Consider the following 21,720-nt stretch of genomic DNA (forward strand, 5'->3'; position numbering starts at 1 on the left):
ATTTCCTAAATGACAAATTTATTTAGATAAACCTTTGTTTATGTGTGAAAACCGAACGACGGGAGCCAATGAATGATGCCGATGTGCGCTAGATGGCAGCCGATTTTCTTTGCTTTGGCACGCCTTAAACTCTCGGATTTCTACTGTTTTAAGCTGTCGAGTATTCCTCCGAACTTCTTTTTTTGATTGAGCGCTCGTGAGCGAAAAAATCTATTCAAGAGGCCATAAATCGATCGACTCGGATCATGAAAAAACAAAATTAAATGAAATTGAAACTTTTACCCTTTTGAAAGTTAAAATTCCGGTCAAAGATGGGACAAATTAAGAATGACTCGCGACGTTTCTCCGTGTCGTGCTGTGTAGTCAACCCGCTATTTTGTATTCTAAGTACCAGTTCCTGTCGGACTCGTCTTGTGTTCATCCAGCCCTGAACACGCCGTGTCGATCTCCACGATCATGGACCCAGATGAAGGTAACATCTAGGCAATCTTTGCCAGTAAATTTGTATCCGTCCACCAAAATGATAGTTTCAGTAATTAAGAATGTATATATTTGCTTATTTTTCACAGCAGGCGACGTTTTTTTGTGTGAGAAAGCAAAGAGGGCGAGGTGAGTGTTGTGCACATTGCAATGAAGAAGTGGATGCGTGACACAAGTTTTGCGCAAATTTTGCTTAATGGTTAGCTGAATCTATCAACTTCCTGTTCTCCAAATTAGGAGCCAAGCGGAAGTAAAGCGAATTTCTGCGAAATCACGTAGCGTAACAGAAATGGGTTACGACTGAAACTATTTGTTTCTTTAGAAACTAACCCCTTTGGCCATTTTACGTCACTCTGCCTGCCGGTTCACATGTTGCTCACTCACGAAATCATAACATACCCCCTGACTGCATACTAATCGGCGGTAGTTTTGATGCTCTCCCCAGGGTGCGCTCGTCATTTCAAACCAAGATGACGGCAGAGCAGATTGTCAGCATTCACACGGGAAAGTATGGGGCTATAAATAGTCTATTATATACTGAATAGAAGGTATTAACGTTTTCTAGTGCTACAATAATTAAATAATATGGGAAGACATGTGGTAGGCCAGAGCTAGAGATAGCGATATTTTGCAAATATCTTGCAAATGCGGTGAAGCACACAATAGGCTACATTTAAAACCCATTGTTTACTCCATTTATAATATGCTGTTCCAATTCAGTCGATTACTTTAGTTTAAAGGAAGCAATTATCTTTATTATTTTGCTCTATTTTGACCTACAGTTTGCCACTTGCCTTGTTTGAATAAAATTCCAACTTTTCTGAAATCAATATTAGCCAATACTAGTCCCTCTGCAATTATAATATTAATAGCCGCTTTACTGTTTTGTTTTAACGTCTTATACGTTGGTCAGGTTCATTCGAGGGCTTCATCTCCAACCCGGTATCTCCGTCTCCGGACACATCTGGCCACGTCACAGTTGCAAGGACAAGGCTCACAGACGAATGGAAGGATACACGATACAGCTGCGCATGCTCTAAAATCAGGACAATGTGTCAGTGGCTTCCCCCGGCATTTACATTTTGGCGGACCTGCAGAGAAAAATGATTGTGATTGACTAACGATGCAACGATTGATGATGGTTGTGATTGACTAACGATGCAACGATAGATGATGGTTCCGATTGAGTAACGATGAAACAAAAGAAAGTGATGTATGTTGCTTAGAGATTCATTCTTTCTTCGTTAAAGTTACCTATAAACTAAATCGATTTTCAACTTGGTGATGCAAAACGAAATCCAAAGTAATGTTTTACAAATCTTTAGCTAGAAGTAAAACCGCAATGAACCAGTCTGAAAGTGAAGTCGTGGCGTCAAACGCATAGGACAAAAACAAATTGGTTCTGGTTTTTCTCTTTTGGTCGAGAAGGAGGCACGAGTGGAAATTCAATCAACCTAGGAGCGTTGTCAAGGAAAACAAAAGATTACTTGGTCGAACACTCAAGATTCGTTTTTGATTTAATTTTAAATCTTTGACTTAACCCCAAACAATGTAACTTATAAGAGAAACAAGCCCAAACGCTAAAACAGCAGTGAGTTTTTCCACCTATATACCGTCCAAACAGCAGAAATCGCTACCATCACCAATGTCGACAAAAAAATCAATAGCAACAATAATAACAACAACAACAACAACAACGACAGCAGCAAAATCATACCTTTCGGCAGCTTCTTACACTGTGGAAAAGGAAAAAAAGGTTAAAATGAATTCCTAACAATATTAAATTGCACCATAAATTCTCAAATTCACTCTAGTTTTATTTTCGTACCAGCTTAATGATCGTGGTTAATTCTAAAAATGAAAGGCTTGTGGCTCCTCTCTTGTATAAGTAAGATTTACAAATAAGAATGAATCGCGAAAATTGCCGGGATAAATCTCTTACCGGTGAAGCATGTGAACACGCGAGGAATACTATCACCAGGAATATGAGGATCTTCGACATGATAGTGACACAGGCTGAGTTTTAAACTGAGAGAAACGTTAAAAGAATTGGCCCAAGAATCTTGTACTTATGGAAGCTTCGGGTAATGGGATTCTATTAGAGGAAGCAGGCTTTTCAATACTGCATTCAATTAAGGATAACTTCCTTAGTATTGGCAGCAGGACTCTTAGCTCTAAAGTAAACTTCTGCTCATAATCGTCATAAGTTAAATATAATTGTAAAAGTAATATAACTTGGAACCTCCAAGTGTTAATGATTTGATTCAGTTGTTCTGTAAGGTTCTTAGACGTTGCGAGGAATGCTAATCTCTTGAACATGTCGTATTTTCCTAGTGATCATTGGTACTATTTATGGTATCCACAGTGTATAGGGACAAAAGTTCTCGAAGATAGTTTCGTTATGACAGCGATGGCTAACGAGAAACATGGGATGGGGGGGGGGGGGGGGGAATGTTTTACGACGTTTCTCAAAAAAGCTATGCAATATTAGTAACAACTTCCCATACGTATTTCTCTACTTAAGATCTACAATAGATCTTTTGTATGCACCTCTGCTATTCAACAAGACATGAGGACTCGCTGATACTGGCATCGATTTTGTTAAAGGCGTGGAAACTTGAAATAAATTTAATCTTTGCAGTGTTGTTTTTCAGTAGCATTTTGAAAATATCAACATCAAAGTTCGAATGAGGCCTTTAACTACTGTTAAAATTAAAGGTTAAAAATCCGCCGTTGATAGGAGAAAGCTTGGATAAAAAACCTTTCTTTTTAACAGTAGTTAAAGAGCTCAATGATTCGAACTTCAATATTGTTATTGAAATGAATTTGTTTAACACTAGAACTTCAAAATAATGTTAAAAAAAACCCCAGGTAAATCCGATGGGGGTAAATCTAGGTTCCTTTTCTTAGAAATATAGTCATAGTGCCTCAATATGAGATTATATAGAATTAGCGTAAAATGTTCAGGGATGAAACTACTGCATTAGAACATTATTAATGATTCACCCACCAAATGGGGTTGTACATGCACGCGGTTCTTATTTCAACTTGTGAGCTTCTATGAATTCTTGTTCGTCTAGATATACTCGAGGACGACTAAATGTTTTGTAACATAAAGCCATGGATGACCCTGGATTACACGAACAACTTGTTCTTTAGAAACTGAGAAGTACTTTCTTTTGTCATCTATGTAGTGAGACTAATCGTAGGATACTTGCTGATGACCGATTATTAAGGAGCCAATCACATTTCTCATACCTTCTCCCGTTAATTGTGTAAAGGCACCTTAGCACCGTGGTTTGATTTTGAACCATCAAATTGCGGAGGCTGAGCTAAATCTTGTTGCCAGATATCTTTTCAAACCAAGCACAGGCAATTCCACCCTTCACTGATCTTCTTAGGCATTTCTCCAGCGCCCATTCGATGATTTTTTTTACGAGACAATTAACCGTCAAAATTGATTTGATTTGGTTTCCAGACCATAAGGGTAAAAATGTTTGACCTAAAGTTGTTATTCACTTACCGTCGAAGGCGGTTACTTCGATTAAAAACCAAAGTATTTCACCAAGGAATAGAAGGTGAATTTACTGTATAAAAGCTCAGATCTCGTTATTATAACAATCTGCGTAGTTCCTCGTTGGCCGATATTTCTGTGCTTACGTTTTGCGTTCACAGAATGAACCTTCCTTTGATCTATAAAAAGGGATGTTAGCTGTCACATCTCTATTGCCTTTCTTTAATGAACGTTCAACGTAACTTAACTGCATACAAACGGGAAAAGTGTTGGCTACCACGGCACTTGATTTAACATCGATTTCGCTGGTACATCTAAGATTATATAATGCGCGTTTTTAAAGACAAAGCTAATCAGTAATAGGTCTTAATAAGGCAAGCTCAAAAAAAAAAAAAAAAAAGCGAGCAAGCATTCATTCAAAAATATTGTCACCTGAATTATTTTTTCTTAACCTTTGTACCTAAAATAAAAGAAAGAAATGATGATGCCTTTCATTTTCTTACAGAACCAATATTGAAATATTTTCTCTGCTTTGGAGGACCAAATATTTTTAATTGGCACTTAGATCGCATATAGCCGGGAAACTTGACGCTATTCGGATTATCAGCTCTTTTAAAATAAAACTTCAGAAATATGCTCTTCATTGCCATTAATTACGTCAGTGTAATCGATCCGCTTAACTTCAACTATATGGTTTCCTTTCCCGCGCGCCCGATTAACATTAGAAATATATAAAAGAAATATCTTACTAGCTTCGTTTTCTCGGTCGGTACTGTAAGTTACGGACCCGGCCATAAATCAACGGGAAAAAACTCGGTCAATTATTACAACTTACAGTACGGACCTCGAACTCGGTTAGTAAGAGGTATTTATACTGATAATCTTATTATTTACAATGTTATAAATTTGTGATGGTGGTAAAGTTTACTGAATTTTTATGTACTTTATAATCCCCCTGATTGCTACTGTCTGGGTACAGACTAAAAACAAATTATAAGATTAGTCATGGTTTTGGTGTGAAAGAGTGCACGTACGGAGCAAGTACCGTAAAATTTCTAAAGTAACGACCTTCATTACTTTCGGAATTAGTAGCCTTTGGAGCTCGCTACTTTCGGGAGGGAGGGGGGTCTTCTTTTGGGATTTGCGGTGGTCTTTTTAAAGAGTTTGGTCGGTTTACTGCGTAGCAGACAAATGTTTGGAATGGGCTATGAATTGCGTCGTGTAAGATCCGTTCGGCAGGCTTTAATAGCCAAAAAATTGGATTTACTTGCGTTGAAAAGCTGGAGTTTTCCTTAATAAAATGCCACCCTAACTTTTCCGAGAATTTCGAAAGGGAAAAAAAGCATTTTCGGAAAGTGAACAGTAGCTCAGAATCTCGGTGGATGGGATTCTATTCCCTACAAAGTTTTCCCTAAAAAGTTTCTGGGACTTACTGATGGTCAGCTAAAGAATCAGAACGGGTTAGGCCGTGTTGCCTTATACAAAGACGTATTTCAAAGGCCTTTAGATGGATTAATACAAATGAAAACGACAGTATCTTACTTAAATTCTCTCGTTGGGTGCCCTGAAGTTTCCGCAAGAGAATTCTTCATTCATTAACAAGAAACAGGGCTCGCAGGTTTCTTTTTAGATGAGCCGGTATGCTGGCCAGTAAAGAACAGCATTAATGCTTTCGGAGTATCTTTTCAAACGCTGAAAACGAGGTTTTTGTACTGGAAGGTGATTACAACGGGCGCTGAAGTAATGGCAGTATAAATTAACTATGAAAATGAAATATTGCTGTACTCCCGAGAAATATCCGTAAATAGCCTTCATACAGGTAGAATATTTGAATACCACTTCATCATCAGTAATCATTTCTTTGCCTTACTAAAAAAAAAGAAATCATTCAATTTACAATAATGGCGAGGAGACCTCAAGAAACCACCAGGCTTATAAGAGAGGCCACCTCAGCCCTCATTAATAAAATAAAAAATATGGTGCAGCGTAACTGCGGCTTGGTCAATTCATGATTTTACAGATACAAACTGCAACCTTTTTTCCGTAAAGGTGAAAAAACTAGATAAAAAAGTAATTGATCTTGGGAGAGAGTTCCAGATTTTGGGACCTTGGTAAAGGACTGTAAATTGCTTAAGATTTGTGCGACAAGAATGCGATCGATAGTCGGGTTGGCCGCTCTGGTGCAATAATTATGCACTCGGCTACTTGTTACTTGCTACTTTCTTTCACTTTCGAACCATTGTCAAACGTTGACACATATTACATCAGCTCCATTTCTGTTCTTTTCCAATTCGGTTTCGAGCCACGCGAAAGTTATGTCAAAACTCAATTTAAATTATTCAAATGCTGTTTCCTGCGGAGCGTGCAGTTGCCCTTCTGTTCGGTTTCCAGCGAACGCGTCTTCAATTTCTTACCTTCAAGTGGACTGCTATTCACGATGGCAGATTTTCACCTTGTTGTGGCGACTCTAATGATTATCTTGTTAACAATATGTACAGGTAAATAGATAATAGTTTGACGGATGATTGATTTTTCCTTAATTACCTCCAAAATTAGCAAACGAATGTAGTTGCAAGCTCAGCGTCCAACTATAACGGTGGCCGTGTAATTTCGTACCTCAGAGAATCTAGCGTTGTATGCGTAAACATAAAATGAGTGAGTAAAAATATCAATTATTTCGCGATGCACAATACGAAACATTGCCGGGATTACAAAGGCTCTTGCTCTGTACTCAGAGACGGCGAACATTTCAATTTAAGGACAAAATGTGCCCGAAATTGAACATAGGAAACGTCTCTCAATACACTTATTTTGCAAATCAAGCCAAATGATTCGCATTTACTGTGAAAAGGTCCCAAATCCCTTTCCGTGCGATCTTAGTTATTAAAACACGACTTCCTAATCACAAATATCCTATTTTCATTGTTTGTGATTAAACTTCCGTCGTCTTTTTGCGTGGGATTTCCACTCGAAAGTGTCATAAATAATTTCCAGATGTTCGATCGCTGTGTTCCGCGTGCAGCATGAATCTAGTATGAAGATGAAAAATTAATTTAGAACGCTGCCTTGCCCTGATTAAGCCGATTCTGTTGTAGAAAGCTAGACTTAAACGCCAAAAGACCGGGTGACGGATTTAAGAGGCGTTGGCGCATTTTGTCGGATCACAGGTTATGGGCATTTCATGCAGATGTCAATGTCATGTCTAATTCCAAAAAAAAGCCCCCCTTTTCTCTCTTATACTATTCTTTGACCCTACCTTGTTGTGATGAACTCTAACTGAAGTTTGTTAATGACTTACCTATTCCTTCAGCCTAGAAAGTCTCAAAATGTGCTTAATTTTTGTAGCCACCTTTTGGAAAATCAGCTCAGATATACATTAGCCAAAAAACAAAATAAAACAGTTCGAGACGCCTTAGAAGGTATAGAAGTAATAAAACTATCAGTAGCAATCAGGGGCATTATAAAGTACATACAAATTTAATAAACTACCAGCGTCACAAATTTATATAATACTGAAAATAACAAGATTATATAAATACCTCTTACTAACCCAGTTCGAGGTCCGTACTGTAAGTTATAATTATGGACCGAGTTTTTTCCGTTGATTTATGGCCCGGTCCGTAACTTACAGTACGGACCGAGAAAACGAGGTTAGTAAGATAATTTTTATATCTCTGCATGAGGTTAATCGGGCGCGCGGGAAGGGAAACTATATAATTGAAGTTAAGCGGGCCGTACGGCGAAATACGGCCCGTAAAACTGACCAATCACACCGCGCGTACTAACTGATCAAGAAATATAATAAAACGCAAAAGTATAAGGAATTAAAGAAAAATTAAGAGGTGTACGAATTTAGATTTCATTCTCTTTCACTAACTAGCTGTAGACTTCTTTATCTTTCACTTACTTTTAATATCCCTAAAATGGCAAGAAAAGGCAATACCGAAGCACATGTTTAATAACCAACATTTTGCGCTTTATTTATTTATTTATTTATTTATTTATTTATTTATTTAGTACAAGAGTCTAAACTCCTTCGAAAGACACGGGCTTTGACATGACGTCTTTATGTTTTCAACTTGGGACATTATTCTTACTCTATATCTAACCTGATTTTCCAGAAGTTGGCTACATAAATTACACTTTGTGTTAACTTTTCTTAAGATTAGGAAATTAAAATTTTCTACCTTCTGTGATAAATATTCTTCATCTCCTCGGACGACAAAGAATACACGCGGGAGACATTAAATCAGAATGATAGCTTCGCATTCAGTTGATTCTACGGAGATCAGATGCTATTATTGTGTATGAAGATAGGTGATGAAGTATCGTATAGGTGTCTCTTGAAGATTCGAAACGAAGCACTGCTCAGTATTATATTTATTCATACGAAATTCAAATGTTTGGTTTCCGGTCTTTGAGTCGAACTGAAAATATCGAAAGAATACTTTAACAATATAGTTGATGTTCGCAAGCGTAAATATGTTTTTGGTCCAACTCAGGCTCATTTTCGCTCGACGAAGCCGGACAAATTAACATGCACGGTCAGTACCACTCGAAAGCATCAAACAACTAGTATTTAGCCCGCAAAATACTCCGCAATACCCGACGAAATTATTATAATAACCATTTTAGAATTTACAGAGGGACATGCCACCTACAAGGAAAAAAGAAATGGCATAAAAGATATCAGCCGACTGAAAGCATTGCTTCCATACATGGGATAAAATTCGTAAACTAAGGCCCGGTTCATACGTCGAACTTTACATGAGCCGAACCTAATCATCTGGTTCGGCGCATGAAATCGACGTATGAGTCAGTTAGGATCGACAGATTTGTATTTGGGTCGACTCGCCGTTCTATTCGACTGCTCTAGTCGAACAGAACGGCAGAAGTTCGACTCCGATTCAGACTTCGAGCTTTTACATGTGCCGAACCAAATGCATACGTTACGTATAAATTTTATAAATTATATATACCCCGGTCCATGATTTCCTTTGTCTTTGGGTTTTGAATTATTAATGAGTTTGAGATGGACAATTCAAACTCACAAACAAACAAATAAACAGAAGGAAGGCAGGCGAGCAAACAATTCGAATTTTGTGGAAACTCATTTGAAGGACAACCCCCCCCCCCCCTCTCTTTGTTGTTTTTCTTTTCTACCTCAGAACAAAAATAAAATGCCATTTGTTCCCTAAGAAAGGGTGACTTGCAATTAACAAATCGACGGTAGTTTTCTATGGTCTATACTCTCTTATTAAAAACTGGATCATTGTATAATGCCATTCCAGGGATTTGATTGGCTTAGCGGCCATGGTATATGAGCCATTATACCATGCCCAAGCGCCTCGTTGGCTATCTATCATCTCATATCCAACGCGCACTCGTGGAATAATTGTTAAATAGACCATAAAATGACGTCAAAAATGTTCAAAACTCAAGTGGAACCATGAGCCGCAGGCGAGTGGTTTCACTGCCAAGTTTTGGACATTTTATGATCTATAAGAGTATAGACCATAGAAAACTGCCGTCGATTTGTTTTTTTACAATAACATGTAAAAAATACGAGCGGAATTGGCTATTTTTTCGTTGAGACAGCACGCCCATTACAGCTGACGTCATTTTTATTGTCTGTACTCTTATAGACAATAGCGACGAGCCAATCAGCGCGCGGGAATTTGGACAGTTATTGTAAAAGAATGTTTTTACAATAACACAGAACACAGACATTTTTCAGACATTTTTATCCGAGCGCCAAATATATCAGGGAACCTAGTGTTAGCAACGACGACGTCAGCAACATGGCTGAATATGAACAAAAACAATCGCTCCGCACGTGCATTTAAATTTTGGTACATTTCTTTGCCGTTCTCCAAAAAACAACAAAGTGAAATGACCTAATTTAAGGTTTTGCGGAGAATATGAGAAAACGACGGTGAGTTTTTCTTTCTCTGTAAACTTGAACGCAACTCCTATCAATTTAGGCAACTTGCTAGCCGTGTACTAGTCTAATGCGTTTCCGAGTAACAATCAATCGTTTCGATAGAAGATGTATTCGTGGAGAAACTAATTTTTGAACATTTTATATCGGGGCAGTTTCGTTCGCACCGCACGGCTGCGCCTCGTTTTTTCAACCTACCTCTCAGTGTTTGGATATCTGATGATACACTCTTCCTCGTGTTTAATATATTACAGGAATAATTAATAGCCTTTCTTTCATCTTGTTTTAGGCAATTGCAAAGCAAGGTTCCAAGTCTATGTTTCGTTATCGGGCAACGACTCCGATAGTTGTGGGTCTTTATTGGAACCATGCAGGTCCATTGTTGAAGCAGTCAATAAAGTAGATCCTGATGGAATTATCTTGCTGAACGGGAGCGGGACTGAGCACCATGCGTATGACTGCAGCCTCACTATAACACGTGACTATCATACGGGTATTTGCATAAGTAAAAGCTTGAGTATGAAGAGTTCGTTTTCTGTGCCTCGTGTTTCCTGTATTGGAGGATTTTACTTTCAGAAGTCAAATCGGGAAGAGCAATCACTGCAATATGAAATGTCAGGAATTATTTTCCAGAAAACCACACTGAGCTTTGAAGATTGCAGTAATGTTAAGATATTTAATTGTTCTTTTCGTGAAAGTTTATTTGCTTTAAACATTCACGTCAGAAAGTTGACTAGATTCTCTTTGGATATCCAAGGTTCCTCGCTCTTTTGGAATAATTTGCTTTGCGTTCATTTAGTCTTGTCTGACGAAACTGACGATATCAGAATTCAAGAACGCTATGTTGCAATTAATGTTACAGACACTCATTTTCTGGAAAATGGAAAACATAGCAGAGGCCTCTCTCGACAAGGAGCGATCGCAGTAGCAGCTAAGGGTAAGCCTTCTGGTAGATTGTTTCTTGATGTATTTTGCAACAATGTTAAATACATCAGAAATCGTGGTTCCTTTCTAAATAACGATGTTGTAACAGCCGTCACAAGAGAATTTTATAAGAATATCCAGCTGAATTATAACCAAGGAACTTCGTCACGTTTGTCTGCTTCAAAATCAGACCAGGTCGGCAGCTTGTACAGTTCACGAGCGATGAAATTGTCTGCCACATTTATCGATGTACACTGCATTCACAACAGGCTGTTACGATGTATTACAGTTACATCTGACAACGTCGAGATAGAAATTCAAACTTCCCAGTTCATAAATCAGTCTGCAATAAATGCGAATGGTGGATCTGTTTCTTTGAACTCAAACGGGTGCGTATCATTAGCTATCTCTGACACTACCTTTTCAAGAAACAAGGCAAGAGCAGGTGGAGCTATATCTGTAAACAGTCCAAATGGAATCGTAAACCTCAATTTCACCAATGTGCAGTTTACCAGATGCTCGTCAGAAAAATATGGTTGTGCGGTATTGGTCGGCGGACGGGTACAATATCGTAAAAAGTTGAGCCCTTACAAGCTCTATGCAAATTTTACAAATGTCCAAGTCAAGAACTGCAGTGGAATAGATCCTCATCATGATCGCAGCTGCAGGAGTATCTACCTCTTACTAAAAAGCGGAGCAGTAAACGTTAAGAACTCCACATGGTCTAACAACTTAAAAGCTACAGGTGGTGCTTTGTTTGTGGTGGCAAGAGGAGATAAGGTCGATGTGGAAGTGGTTGATTGTACTTTTGTGGACAATGGTGCATCGAATGGATTAGCCGTTATCAACCTTTGGGCTATGAAAAACTATTCAGGAAATGCAACAATTGTTAACACGTCCTTTATTACTAAGCAAAACAGACAGAGTAAAGCCATAAGAATAAGCGGTGGTTATAAGATAAAACTCCTTGATATCACTACCATGCGATTCTGGTGGAGCCTTTATATAAAATCATATCAATCTAAGGACATAACTCACATTTATATCGACAGGTGCAACTTCATTAATAATATCAACGACGTCTACATCTACTTGCGAGACCCGTTCTCAGTTCAACTGCTCATCAAAAACTCTCTTTTTAAAAGCAGGCTAACGAATAAACTAAGCTATGCTGTACAGATTGTCATTGCCCCTTTAAGGCATATAACTGTTTCTGCCGCAGTCATCAAACTGGAGAATGACATCTTTGAATCAAGACCATGTACCGGCCTCGCTCTTTTCTTTAAAGGAATAAAAAACGTCACTGTGAGGAACACGACATTTAGAAATTGTGTCTGTTTCCATCGAAAGAAGTGGGAAAGACATTCCAGTAGTTCCATAGGGTTTCTCCGCGAGACAGCAAGCGGTGCTATTTCAGTCTTAACAAACGATGATGAACCCGTGCATTTCGGATGTATCAACTCGCGTACTGCCAATGACACACATCCATTATGGAGCTACGAAAGTCACGTGCTATTTGAAGATACTACTTTCGTAGACAACTTGGGTCTACTAGTTGGCGGTGTTTACCTTAGTAATGGAAACACCACCTTTAAAGGATGCACTTTTCGAGATAACTTTTCAAGTCAACGGGCTGGACATGTTTATTCTGCTTATGGAACTGGCCAGGTTAATTTCATTAATTGTTCATTCATTAACCAAAAAGAGGGAAGAAAACCAAACAAAGTCCGTTTTGACAAAGGTCCTTTTCTCTATTCTGAAAGTGAAGGACCTGTTCATGTTCAAAACACAACGATGGTGACAGCAGTGGATGATGGTAAAATAAATGCTTTATCTGTTTTTGAAATCTCGAATGGAGGATTTGTCAAAATGGATGTCAATTCATCCATCCAATGCAGTACAGGATACAACCTTGAACTGGACAATAACACACACTTCGTGTACGCTGAGAAGAACAAAAGCGACTGCCGGATTAATATAACTGTCTTGAGATATTCATGCAAGTTATGTGGTCCAGGAGCTTACAGCCTTCTCAAAGGAGCTTCGCATGGTGTACTTGTTGATCCTCCATTTAAATGTCTGAATTGTCCTTTCGGAGCCAGTTGCGTCAATACTAACATTGCTGCCAAACCAAATTTCTGGGGACATCCTATTTCTAAAAATCCACCACAATTAAGATTCTTTGCTTGCCCAGAACATTACTGTGAAAGTCCACCTTCGAAGTCAGGGCAGTATAACAAGTGTCTTGGAAACAGAACCGGGTTTCTTTGTGGCGAATGTTTACCAGGGTATAGTGAAACGCTTTTGTCTACTGAATGCCGCAACCGTACTGAATGCAACAACGTCTGGATGTGGAGCTTAACGATGTTGCTGTTAACAACTGGATTTGTACTTTACCTGTTAATAAAGCCACCAATACTGAGTTTTCTAAGAACGCAGATCTTCTGGTTTAGAAAAAGGGACGAGGAACAAATGAGAATTGACTCGGGCCAACTTCATGAACAGTCAGGCAATGGTTTTCTTAAGATCACATTTTATTTTTATCAAGCTGCTGAGTTGCTCCTTGTTGGCTCATCGGAAAAACTGCTTCATAAAATACATTTCTTGTCGGCGGTGGTTGCTGCATTTAACTTCAAAGTGCAATCCCTCAACGACGGAATAGGGTGTCCTTTTCCAGGGATTACAGCAGTGACAAAGCAACTACTTCTGTCTGCTACCGTTCTGGTTACAATGGCCGAAGTTGGAGTTCTATTTTTCTTACATTTTGTTTTTAACGTGATGCGGCAAAAAGAAAGACCATCCTTTCTCCATTATATGGCTGTTGTCCTGGAAATACTGTTGCTAGGCTATGAGACACTAGCAGAAACGTCACTTAAACTTATGTACTGTGTCGATATTGGTTCAGAAAAGCGCCTCTTCGTTAATGGAGAAATTGTTTGTTGGCAGTGGTGGCAGTATATTCTTCTTGGTTATATCGCAGTGTTTGTTGTCCCCTTCGTCATTGTTCTTTATTATGGCTCAACCAGGCTTTCCAAATCCTCAATTTCTGCCGGAGAATTTCTGGGAGCTTGCATATTTCCGTTACCATTTCTGGTGTACTGGCTCGTAAAGAAGATCTTCAAGAAAAAGCCAAAACATGACCAGAACAATGAAGGAATCGAAGATGTTCTAGAAGTGCTTTACGGCCCGTTTCGCCTACCAAACGAAAATGATAACGGAGCGATCTATTGGGAGAGCGTTTTGATTGGTCGCCGGTTGATTTTTCTTTCTTGCCACGCGTTCATAGAGACGGCAATGCTCCGGATGGTTTGCATGACTGTAGCTTGCGTTGTTATGCTGCTTCACCAGGTTTTGAAGAATCCGTATCGTAACCTCATCGCCAACAAAGCTGAGACGCTTTCTCTTCTGACCCTTGTTGGGATGGCAGTCATTAACCTTACAAAAGCAACTTTGATATCATTTGGAACGAGCATTGAAGGACCAGCCAAGTATGATATGAAAATTCTTGACTGGGTTGAAATCGTTGCACTGGCTTTTGTGCCAGCTTTGTTTGTCATTTTTGTCATTTTTGCAATTTTCTCTCAGCTGGCAAGATTGATGACATCACTGGCAAAGATAATCTTTCATTGGGTGCGGTGGCTTCGCTTATCACTGGATTACAAAAGTGAACAGCAAAGGCCACTGCTAGGCGATTCCGAACAAGACTGATTTCAATTTCCGCCATTGCATCGGAGAGACGCTAGTCAGAAAATTCCTCGTTCATATTAACAATTATTTCACGAGTGCGTGTTGAAATGAAATGACAGATAACCAACGAGGCGCGTAGCGCCTAGTGCCGAGTTGGCTATAATGATCTTATATCCAACAACTGTGAGTGAAATAACAGGAGCACTCAACGGAATATTTCGGTCCCCTAAAAAGCGATTCCCTAGACTTTTCGAGGTTTTTCGGAAAGCCATCAAGTTTCCCTAGAACTTTCGGAAATGACGTGCTCACGTTTTTTAACTCAAATAATTTTCAGATGGTGTTTTTGTTATCTTAAATTTTCGTCCGTTGTAAGTATTGTAAAAGCTGCTAAAATTTTAGATGAGGAAATGAGGTATCATCAACATTTATATTCCTTAAGATTTTCGCTTATTTTTCGTAGTCAGTTTTTTTGACGGATTTTTTTACGTGCTGCTTGTTCAATTACTTTAGTTGAGAGTGGTTTACAGTTGTGCGTCGGTATGCCAAAACCAATGTGATCAGCTCTGGCCAATGACAGCACCGAAACAGGGCAAATAAACCAATCACAACTCGAAGCAAATCACGGCATGTCGCCCGCACTAAGGGAGGGGGGGGGGGGGGGACGCTTGCAAGCTGGTAAGAGTTGGTTTTGGTTTTGATCTAACTGGTGTAAGGAAGTGTCGTGAAATTTGCGAACTAATGAGAGGGCGTAGTGAGGCAAAACCAAAGCAAACACTATTTACTTTTGACACTCAGTTTAAAATTGCTTTAATAAATCTTGTTAAAAGGGTTATTGATTCATTGCTGATGTATAAAATAGTAACCTTAAACCGTTTATATTGGCTAGTAAAAAATGACCTCAATTAGAACATAAAACTAATGTACAAGTCTCAGATACGCATAAGATGATCGGCAGTGACAGTGCTAAGGTTGCCAGGGATATTTAAGTTTCAAAGTAAACTGAAAATCAACTGACGACTAGACAGCTGACGAAGACGAAAGATTTTGACTGTATTCCAGTTTTTTTCAAGAGATTGATGCATTGGATTGTCCGTTTCTGAGAATATGTAATAAAATATTTTGCTTCATCTCTTTTGAGCACTGTCATATTAAATTTGCAAACAAATTAATTCTCCAACTGTAGTAAGCTGCCGGGTAGGTATAGTCCTTTTCCAACCGGGGTTGGACAGACTCAATTTTTTATCCACGTTATTAACATAAATAGATAGACCCTGCTAAGTGTCTTCTTTGAAAATGGAGCAAAACGTGTGACTTTGTTCCTGCCGTGTTGTTTTGAGTGTTCGTTTTTAGCAGCGACGGCTCAACTCAGTAAGCCAATGTGACACTGAAAATTCAATTCACTGATGTGGGTAACGCGCACGTGACCCTGGCCAGCCATTTCGGTATGAAATCCTGCGCGTAGAGAGCGCTTTTGGAAACTGTAAACAGTGAAAAATACTGCTTGTGGGCCAAGGTAAAAGACTGTAATGAGAGATGCGAGAGCCCGTCTTGCTATGGTTGGCCATTCGTTTCAAAATTATGACATGATATACATGGATATTTTTGCCGCGTATACTCGTAACATCCGTTATGCATGGGCTTTTATCCCATATATATGGCCATTTATATCGTGTATATACTAAAATATGCGTCACCACCAGCGCGCATATATGCGTAATTAATACCCATATATGCGTGTCCAAAAAGGGCCCATGTATACGCGTGCTAAAACTCGCGTATACGCGGGGTTTCGAAATTCCGTCTGTGTATGTAGGCACGAAAAGTACCTTCATTTGGGAAGGCCTCCATGTATGATGGCAATGAAAAAAAATGGCGGCGATTTCAGTTAAGATCTTTTGTTGTGGCCTTTCTTCTTCTTTCTTCTTGTCACTGCTCTCCTACAGCAGAACTCTTGGAGGCTATTACTCGGATTTTAACCCACTGTTTAAGGTTTTATCCTCACGCTGATCGCAACATGGCGGAGAATTTGAATGTGCGCCTTGAGGTTGCTGTAGATTCTGTTCGCCGTTTGGTTGAATTGATTCGTTGGACAGAGGTGATCAAGCGAATGACGAGAGAATACCACATCTTGAATCCCTGGTGAGACAGCTTCAAATCTTATTAAACAGATGGGAAATGTTTGCAATAAGAGCAGTTTCGTGCACCTCTTTACGCCCGATTAGGGCTTTGCCAGGTGTGTCAGCTACACCTAATCCAAGAGTGAGTCGCCCGGCGTACGAAATTTCAATACCTTAATTGGAGTTTCTAAGAAACAGAATGAGATTTAATTGGTCCCAGATAACAAGAATGTTATTAGTTTCCAGAACTACTCTTTGGCGTAGAGTAAGGAACATGGAGTCATTTTCCCTTCAAAGTCGTTATATAACCATCTCAGATTATGATTTAGACGAATCAATTCGACATGTAAGACGTGGGTTTCCTAATTCTGGTATCAGCATGATGCTGGGACATTTGCGACGTAGAAATGTCTATGTTCAGCGTCAACGTGTAAGGTCTAGTTTGGTTCGAACTGACCCAGTGGGGAGTGCTATGAGGTGGTTTAATACTATTACAAGGCGCGTTTACAGCGTCAGGGGACCTAATTCTCTCTGGCACATTGATGGACTGCACTGCCTTATCCGTTGGAGATTTGTAATACATGGTGGGATATATGGGTTTTTCAGACTTATAGTGTATTTAAGTTGTGCAACAAACAATAGGCCTTATCACGGTTTTCGACGCCATTTTGACGGGTAGGCAAACATGCTTGAAATAACAGTGTTTGTATGGAAATCCGATGTCAAATAATTTTCATAAAACATCGCTTCTGAAAAATTCATGAATTGGAAACTTTTGGCACTAGGAAAAGAATTTTAAGAACAAAATTGGAGGGATGTAGCTGTGACAGAAAGTTTTAGCGCGTTCCCTCGATCTCCCCTCTTCTTTGGAGCAACGAAACACTCACTCACTCAAGTTCAACAGAAAGTGGGCATTCATGATACCCTTTAACTACAACGTTGTAGATAGTTTAAATAACTTCAGACATTTTGTACGGGTTTGGGTCACCAGTCACGTATACGGCCACGAGCGGAACTAAAATTACAAATCGAAAACAGTCAGCTTAATTGACCCAAGCTAGTGATTATCGATTGGTCATCGATTGACCGATATTTAACAATTAGATTATGAGCTCGAGATTTCTATCGCGTGATAGCTGATGAGGGCGCAGCCCGAATCAGCTATCACGCATAGAAATCGAGAGCGAATAATCTAATTGTTTTAGTATAAATCTACTAGTCGGTCAAAACTAAACAAGTAAATTATCTATTTCCTCATCGCAGACACTTCGAAAACGCGAAGAAGCAGGCGCCATTTTGTTGAAAATCGCTACTCACTATCTATCACAGAATAGATAGCGAGTAGCGTAGCCAATCAGAGAACGGCATTCGTGATAGAACACTAGTAGATTTATACTAACAATCGATATCAATTAACTAATTGTCATCGATTGATCGATTGGATTTCCGATGATCGATTGAAAGTTTAAAAGGGTGGATAGAAACATTCTACAAAAACATATCTAGCTGTGTCATAAACATTGGAATGTGCACTCCTCAATTTGAGATACAGAGAGGGGTCAGGCAAGGAGATCCGATGTCACCTTATCTTTTTATTATTGTTGCTGAAGTTCTAGCAACTGCTATTCGTACAACAAATATTCAAGGCATTAAAATAGGTAAAGAGGAGTTTAAATTTGTACAATACGCTGACGATCTTACCGTGTTTGTGCCTGATATTGAAAATCCTCAACGTATCTTTAATTTGCTAGATCAATTTAAAACCTGTTCCGGGTTGCAGGTAAATTATAAAAAAAACTGAAGCTATGTGGATCGGTTCCTGTCGAAACGATACAGCGGCACCCCTAGGGCTAACATGGGTCAATTCCGTTAAAGCACTCAGTATAGTTTTCACATATAATGAAATCGAACGATTACAGAAAAAGTTTTAGGATGAACTAAAAGATATTCGGCTGCAGATACGACTGTGCCGTTGCAGGGGCCTCTCGCTGCTCGGCAAAATTACAATTATTAAATCCCTTTTGCTTTCAAAAATGACATATGTGTTTTCAGTTTTGCCAACTCCGCAAGAGTTTATAAAACAACTTAATACTATTATATATAATTTTCTGTGGAATGGACCTGATAAAATAGCTCGATTAACAGTAGTTAACGACATAACATTTGGAGGACTTCGGTTAACAGATATTGAAACGTCTATAATATCACTAAGATTAGCTTGGCTTGCAAGAATTTATTCACCGGGCCGAATACCATGGAAGGCCTTTTTGGATAACCTATTGGAAAGTTATGGTGGAACTTTTTATGTTAGCTGTAATTATAATATGAGGGATTATAAAATCAATTCATCATTTTACAGTGAACTCCTCCAGTGGTGGGATGATTTTAGGAATGCTTTCTCTACTTCGCCTCTTACTGCGGAAAATATAATTTGGAACAATAAGCTTATCAAAATAGACGGAAAGAGCATTTACTACCACAGCTATGTTAAAGTAGGTATCCTATTAACTAATCAGATGCAATTTGATAATATAAGGGAAGTTTAGAGTCATACAATATTGCAACAGATGCAGGATTGAAACAATCAAACTTTTTCACGTGGGCAGGGATTCGAAGTGCAATTCCTGGCCACTTGAAATCTTTGGATGATAATAGGAGAAAACTGGTTTATTAGAATTTTGCTGCGGGGAAAAAGTGTTTGATCCTGTGCAATGTAAAAGTAAACAATTCTATGAGCTCCTCATTACAAAAAAGGGAATAGTATCAAGGGGCTTTACTAAATTGAAAAATGACTTTGACTTAGATAATATTACTGTGTCAAAGATTTTTCTCAATTTGCGGTCAGTTTCATCGGAAACCTTTATAAGAAGCTTTCAGTTAAAACTGTTGGATGACATCATTTTTACTTATAAGTTCTACACGATACCTGTACTCTTTGCAAAGTGGAAACAGAAACCATCTATCACATATTTTACAATTGTCCTTTTACTCTTCTCTTTTGGGAAAACTTTGAAAACTTCTGGTTTGTACTTTCAGGTAAAAGGGAAAAAATCACGTTACAAGATGTATATATCGGTAAATTAGAAAAATACAAGTTATTGAATTATCTTATAACTCTCGCAAAATTGCATATATGGCAAAGTCGAAAACAAGATAAAATTCCAGAATGTGAAGTTTTCTTAAAACAATTAGACGTCAAATATAGAACTGAGAAATACATTGCTATTAAAAATAATACACAGACAAAATTTCAATTTCATTTCATCGATTGATCAGGCCGGGTTGTATAACGACTTTGAAGGGAAAATGACTCCATGTTCCTTACTCTACGCCAAAGAGTAGTTCTGGAAACTAATAACTTATTATCTTATTACTTATTATCTTATTATCTTATTATCTTATTATCTGGGAACAATTAAATCTCATTCTGTTGCTTAGAAACTTCAATTGAGGTATTGAAATTTCGTACGCCGGATGACTCACTCTTGGATTAGGTGTAGCTGACACACCTGGCAAAGCCCTAATCGGGCGTAAAGAGGTGCACGAAACTGCTCTTATTGCAAACATTTCCCATCTGTTTAATAAGATTTGAAGCTGTCTCACCAGGGATTCAAGATGTGGTATTCTCTCGTCATTCGCTTGATCACATCTGTCCAACGAATCAACCAAACGGCGAACAGAATCTACAGCAACCTCAAGGCGGACGATCAAATTCTCCGCCACGTTGCGATCAGCGTGAGGATAAAACCTTGAACAGTCGGTTAAAAGCCGAGTAATAGTCTTCAAGAGTTCTGTTGTAGGAGAGCAGTGAGAACAAGAAAGAAGAAGAAAGGCCACAACAAGAGATCTTACTTGAAATCGCCGCCATGTTATTTTTATTGCCATCATACATGGAGGCCTTCCCAAATGAAGGTACTTTTCGTGCTTACATACACAGACGGAATTTCGAAACCCCGCGTATACGCGCATTTTAGCACGCTTAATAAGGGCCCTTTTTGGATGGCCATATATATGGGATAAAAGCCCATACATAGTGGATGTTACGAGTATACGCGGCAAAAATAGCCAGGTATATCATGTCATAATTTTGAAACGAATGGCCAACCATATCTTGCCAGCTTTGTATTTTTTTTTCGCGAAAAAAAATTCAAGTATTAGTGTCATTTCGTTTTTTTAACTTACAGTTATACAGATCCTGGAACGTCGATTTTTTCGCGAAAAAAAAAATTAAAAAAAAACAACATCCATAACCACCATCCTCACAATTGGTGAAGATGGATTTACAGTCGAATTTTACAGATGCTTTTTTGATATCCCAGGAAACGATCTGGTGGATTCTTTGAACACTGCTCATGAGAAAGGTCAATTATCCATTTCCCAGCGTAGAGGTGTGATAACCTTAATTCCAAAAGAGGAGGAATCCTTGGCAAATCTTAAAAATTTGAGACCAATCACCCTCTTAAATGTGGATTATAAAGTAGCAGCAAAGGCTATAGCTAAGAGAATTGAACCTTTATTACCTAAGTTGATACACTCGGACCAAACAGGGTTTGTAAAAGGTCGATACATCGGAGAGAATATAAGACTTATTAGTGATTTAATGGAACAAACAAAAAGGGATCAAACTACAGGGATTCTCCTTTCATTAGACTTTCGCAAAGCCTTTGATACTTTAGAATGGTCACTGATACAACATGCTCTCAGGATTTATAACTTTGGGACAAACTTAAGGAGGTGGGTAGAGGTCTTCTACAAAGACATTGAAAGCGCAATCCTAAACAATGGTTTCGCTACTAACTGGATTAAACCCTCCGTGGGTGTGAGGCAAGGCTGCCCTTTATCTCCTTTTCTCTTTATTCTGACGGCAGAACTAATGTGTAACAAAATTAGGCAGTCTGACAATGTGAATGGCATCAACCTCTGTAATCACGAAGTTAAATTGAGCCAGTTTGCAGACGACACTAATCTTTTCTGTGCAGACGTGGGTTCGGTTGAGGAGGCATTGATTATTTTAGGAGAATTTGGGAAAATATCTGGCTTACGTTTAAACATTGAAA

General features: G+C 38.8%; 2 protein-coding genes across 2 annotated transcripts; one reads left to right on the forward strand and one right to left on the reverse strand.

Annotated features, from left to right (window-relative positions):
- Positions 1–1,208: 1,208 nt before the first annotated feature.
- On the reverse strand, positions 1,209–3,118 carry LOC146485720 (uncharacterized). The gene is made up of 3 exons (XM_085102949.1): positions 2,423–3,118; positions 2,198–2,216; positions 1,209–1,571 (listed from the first exon to the last, which is right to left on the reverse strand). Exons 1-3 carry the CDS (start codon positions 2,480–2,482, stop codon positions 1,396–1,398), a joined length of 255 nt encoding a protein of 84 aa, XP_084959075.1. The 5' UTR covers positions 2,483–3,118; the 3' UTR covers positions 1,209–1,395.
- Positions 3,119–6,320: 3,202 nt separating this feature from the next.
- Positions 6,321–14,967, forward strand: LOC146485721 (uncharacterized). Its single transcript, XM_085103075.1, has 2 exons — positions 6,321–6,492; positions 10,225–14,967. The coding sequence occupies exons 1-2, from the start codon at positions 6,432–6,434 to the stop codon at positions 14,565–14,567; spliced, it is 4,404 nt and encodes a 1,467-aa protein (XP_084959201.1). The 5' UTR covers positions 6,321–6,431; the 3' UTR covers positions 14,568–14,967.
- The last annotated feature ends 6,753 nt before the right edge of the window (positions 14,968–21,720 follow it).

The sequence above is a fragment of the Pavona decussata genome, unplaced genomic scaffold (assembly GCF_977016875.1).
Source record: "Pavona decussata unplaced genomic scaffold, jaPavDecu1.1 SCAFFOLD_25, whole genome shotgun sequence".
Classification (NCBI taxonomy): Eukaryota; Metazoa; Cnidaria; class Anthozoa; order Scleractinia; family Agariciidae; genus Pavona; species Pavona decussata.

Bases quoted from the DNA above. Each gene is read 5' to 3' on its own strand.
- LOC146485720 (XM_085102949.1), bottom strand. From the start codon at position 2,482: ATGTCGAAGATCCTCATATTCCTGGTGATAGTATTCCTCGCGTGTTCA.
- LOC146485721 (XM_085103075.1), top strand. From the start codon at position 6,432: ATGGCAGATTTTCACCTTGTTGTGGCGACTCTAATGATTATCTTGTTA. The intron at 6,493-10,224 runs GTAAATAGATAA...ATCTTGTTTTAG, and splicing joins CTTGTTAACAATATGTACAG to GCAATTGCAAAGCAAGGTTC.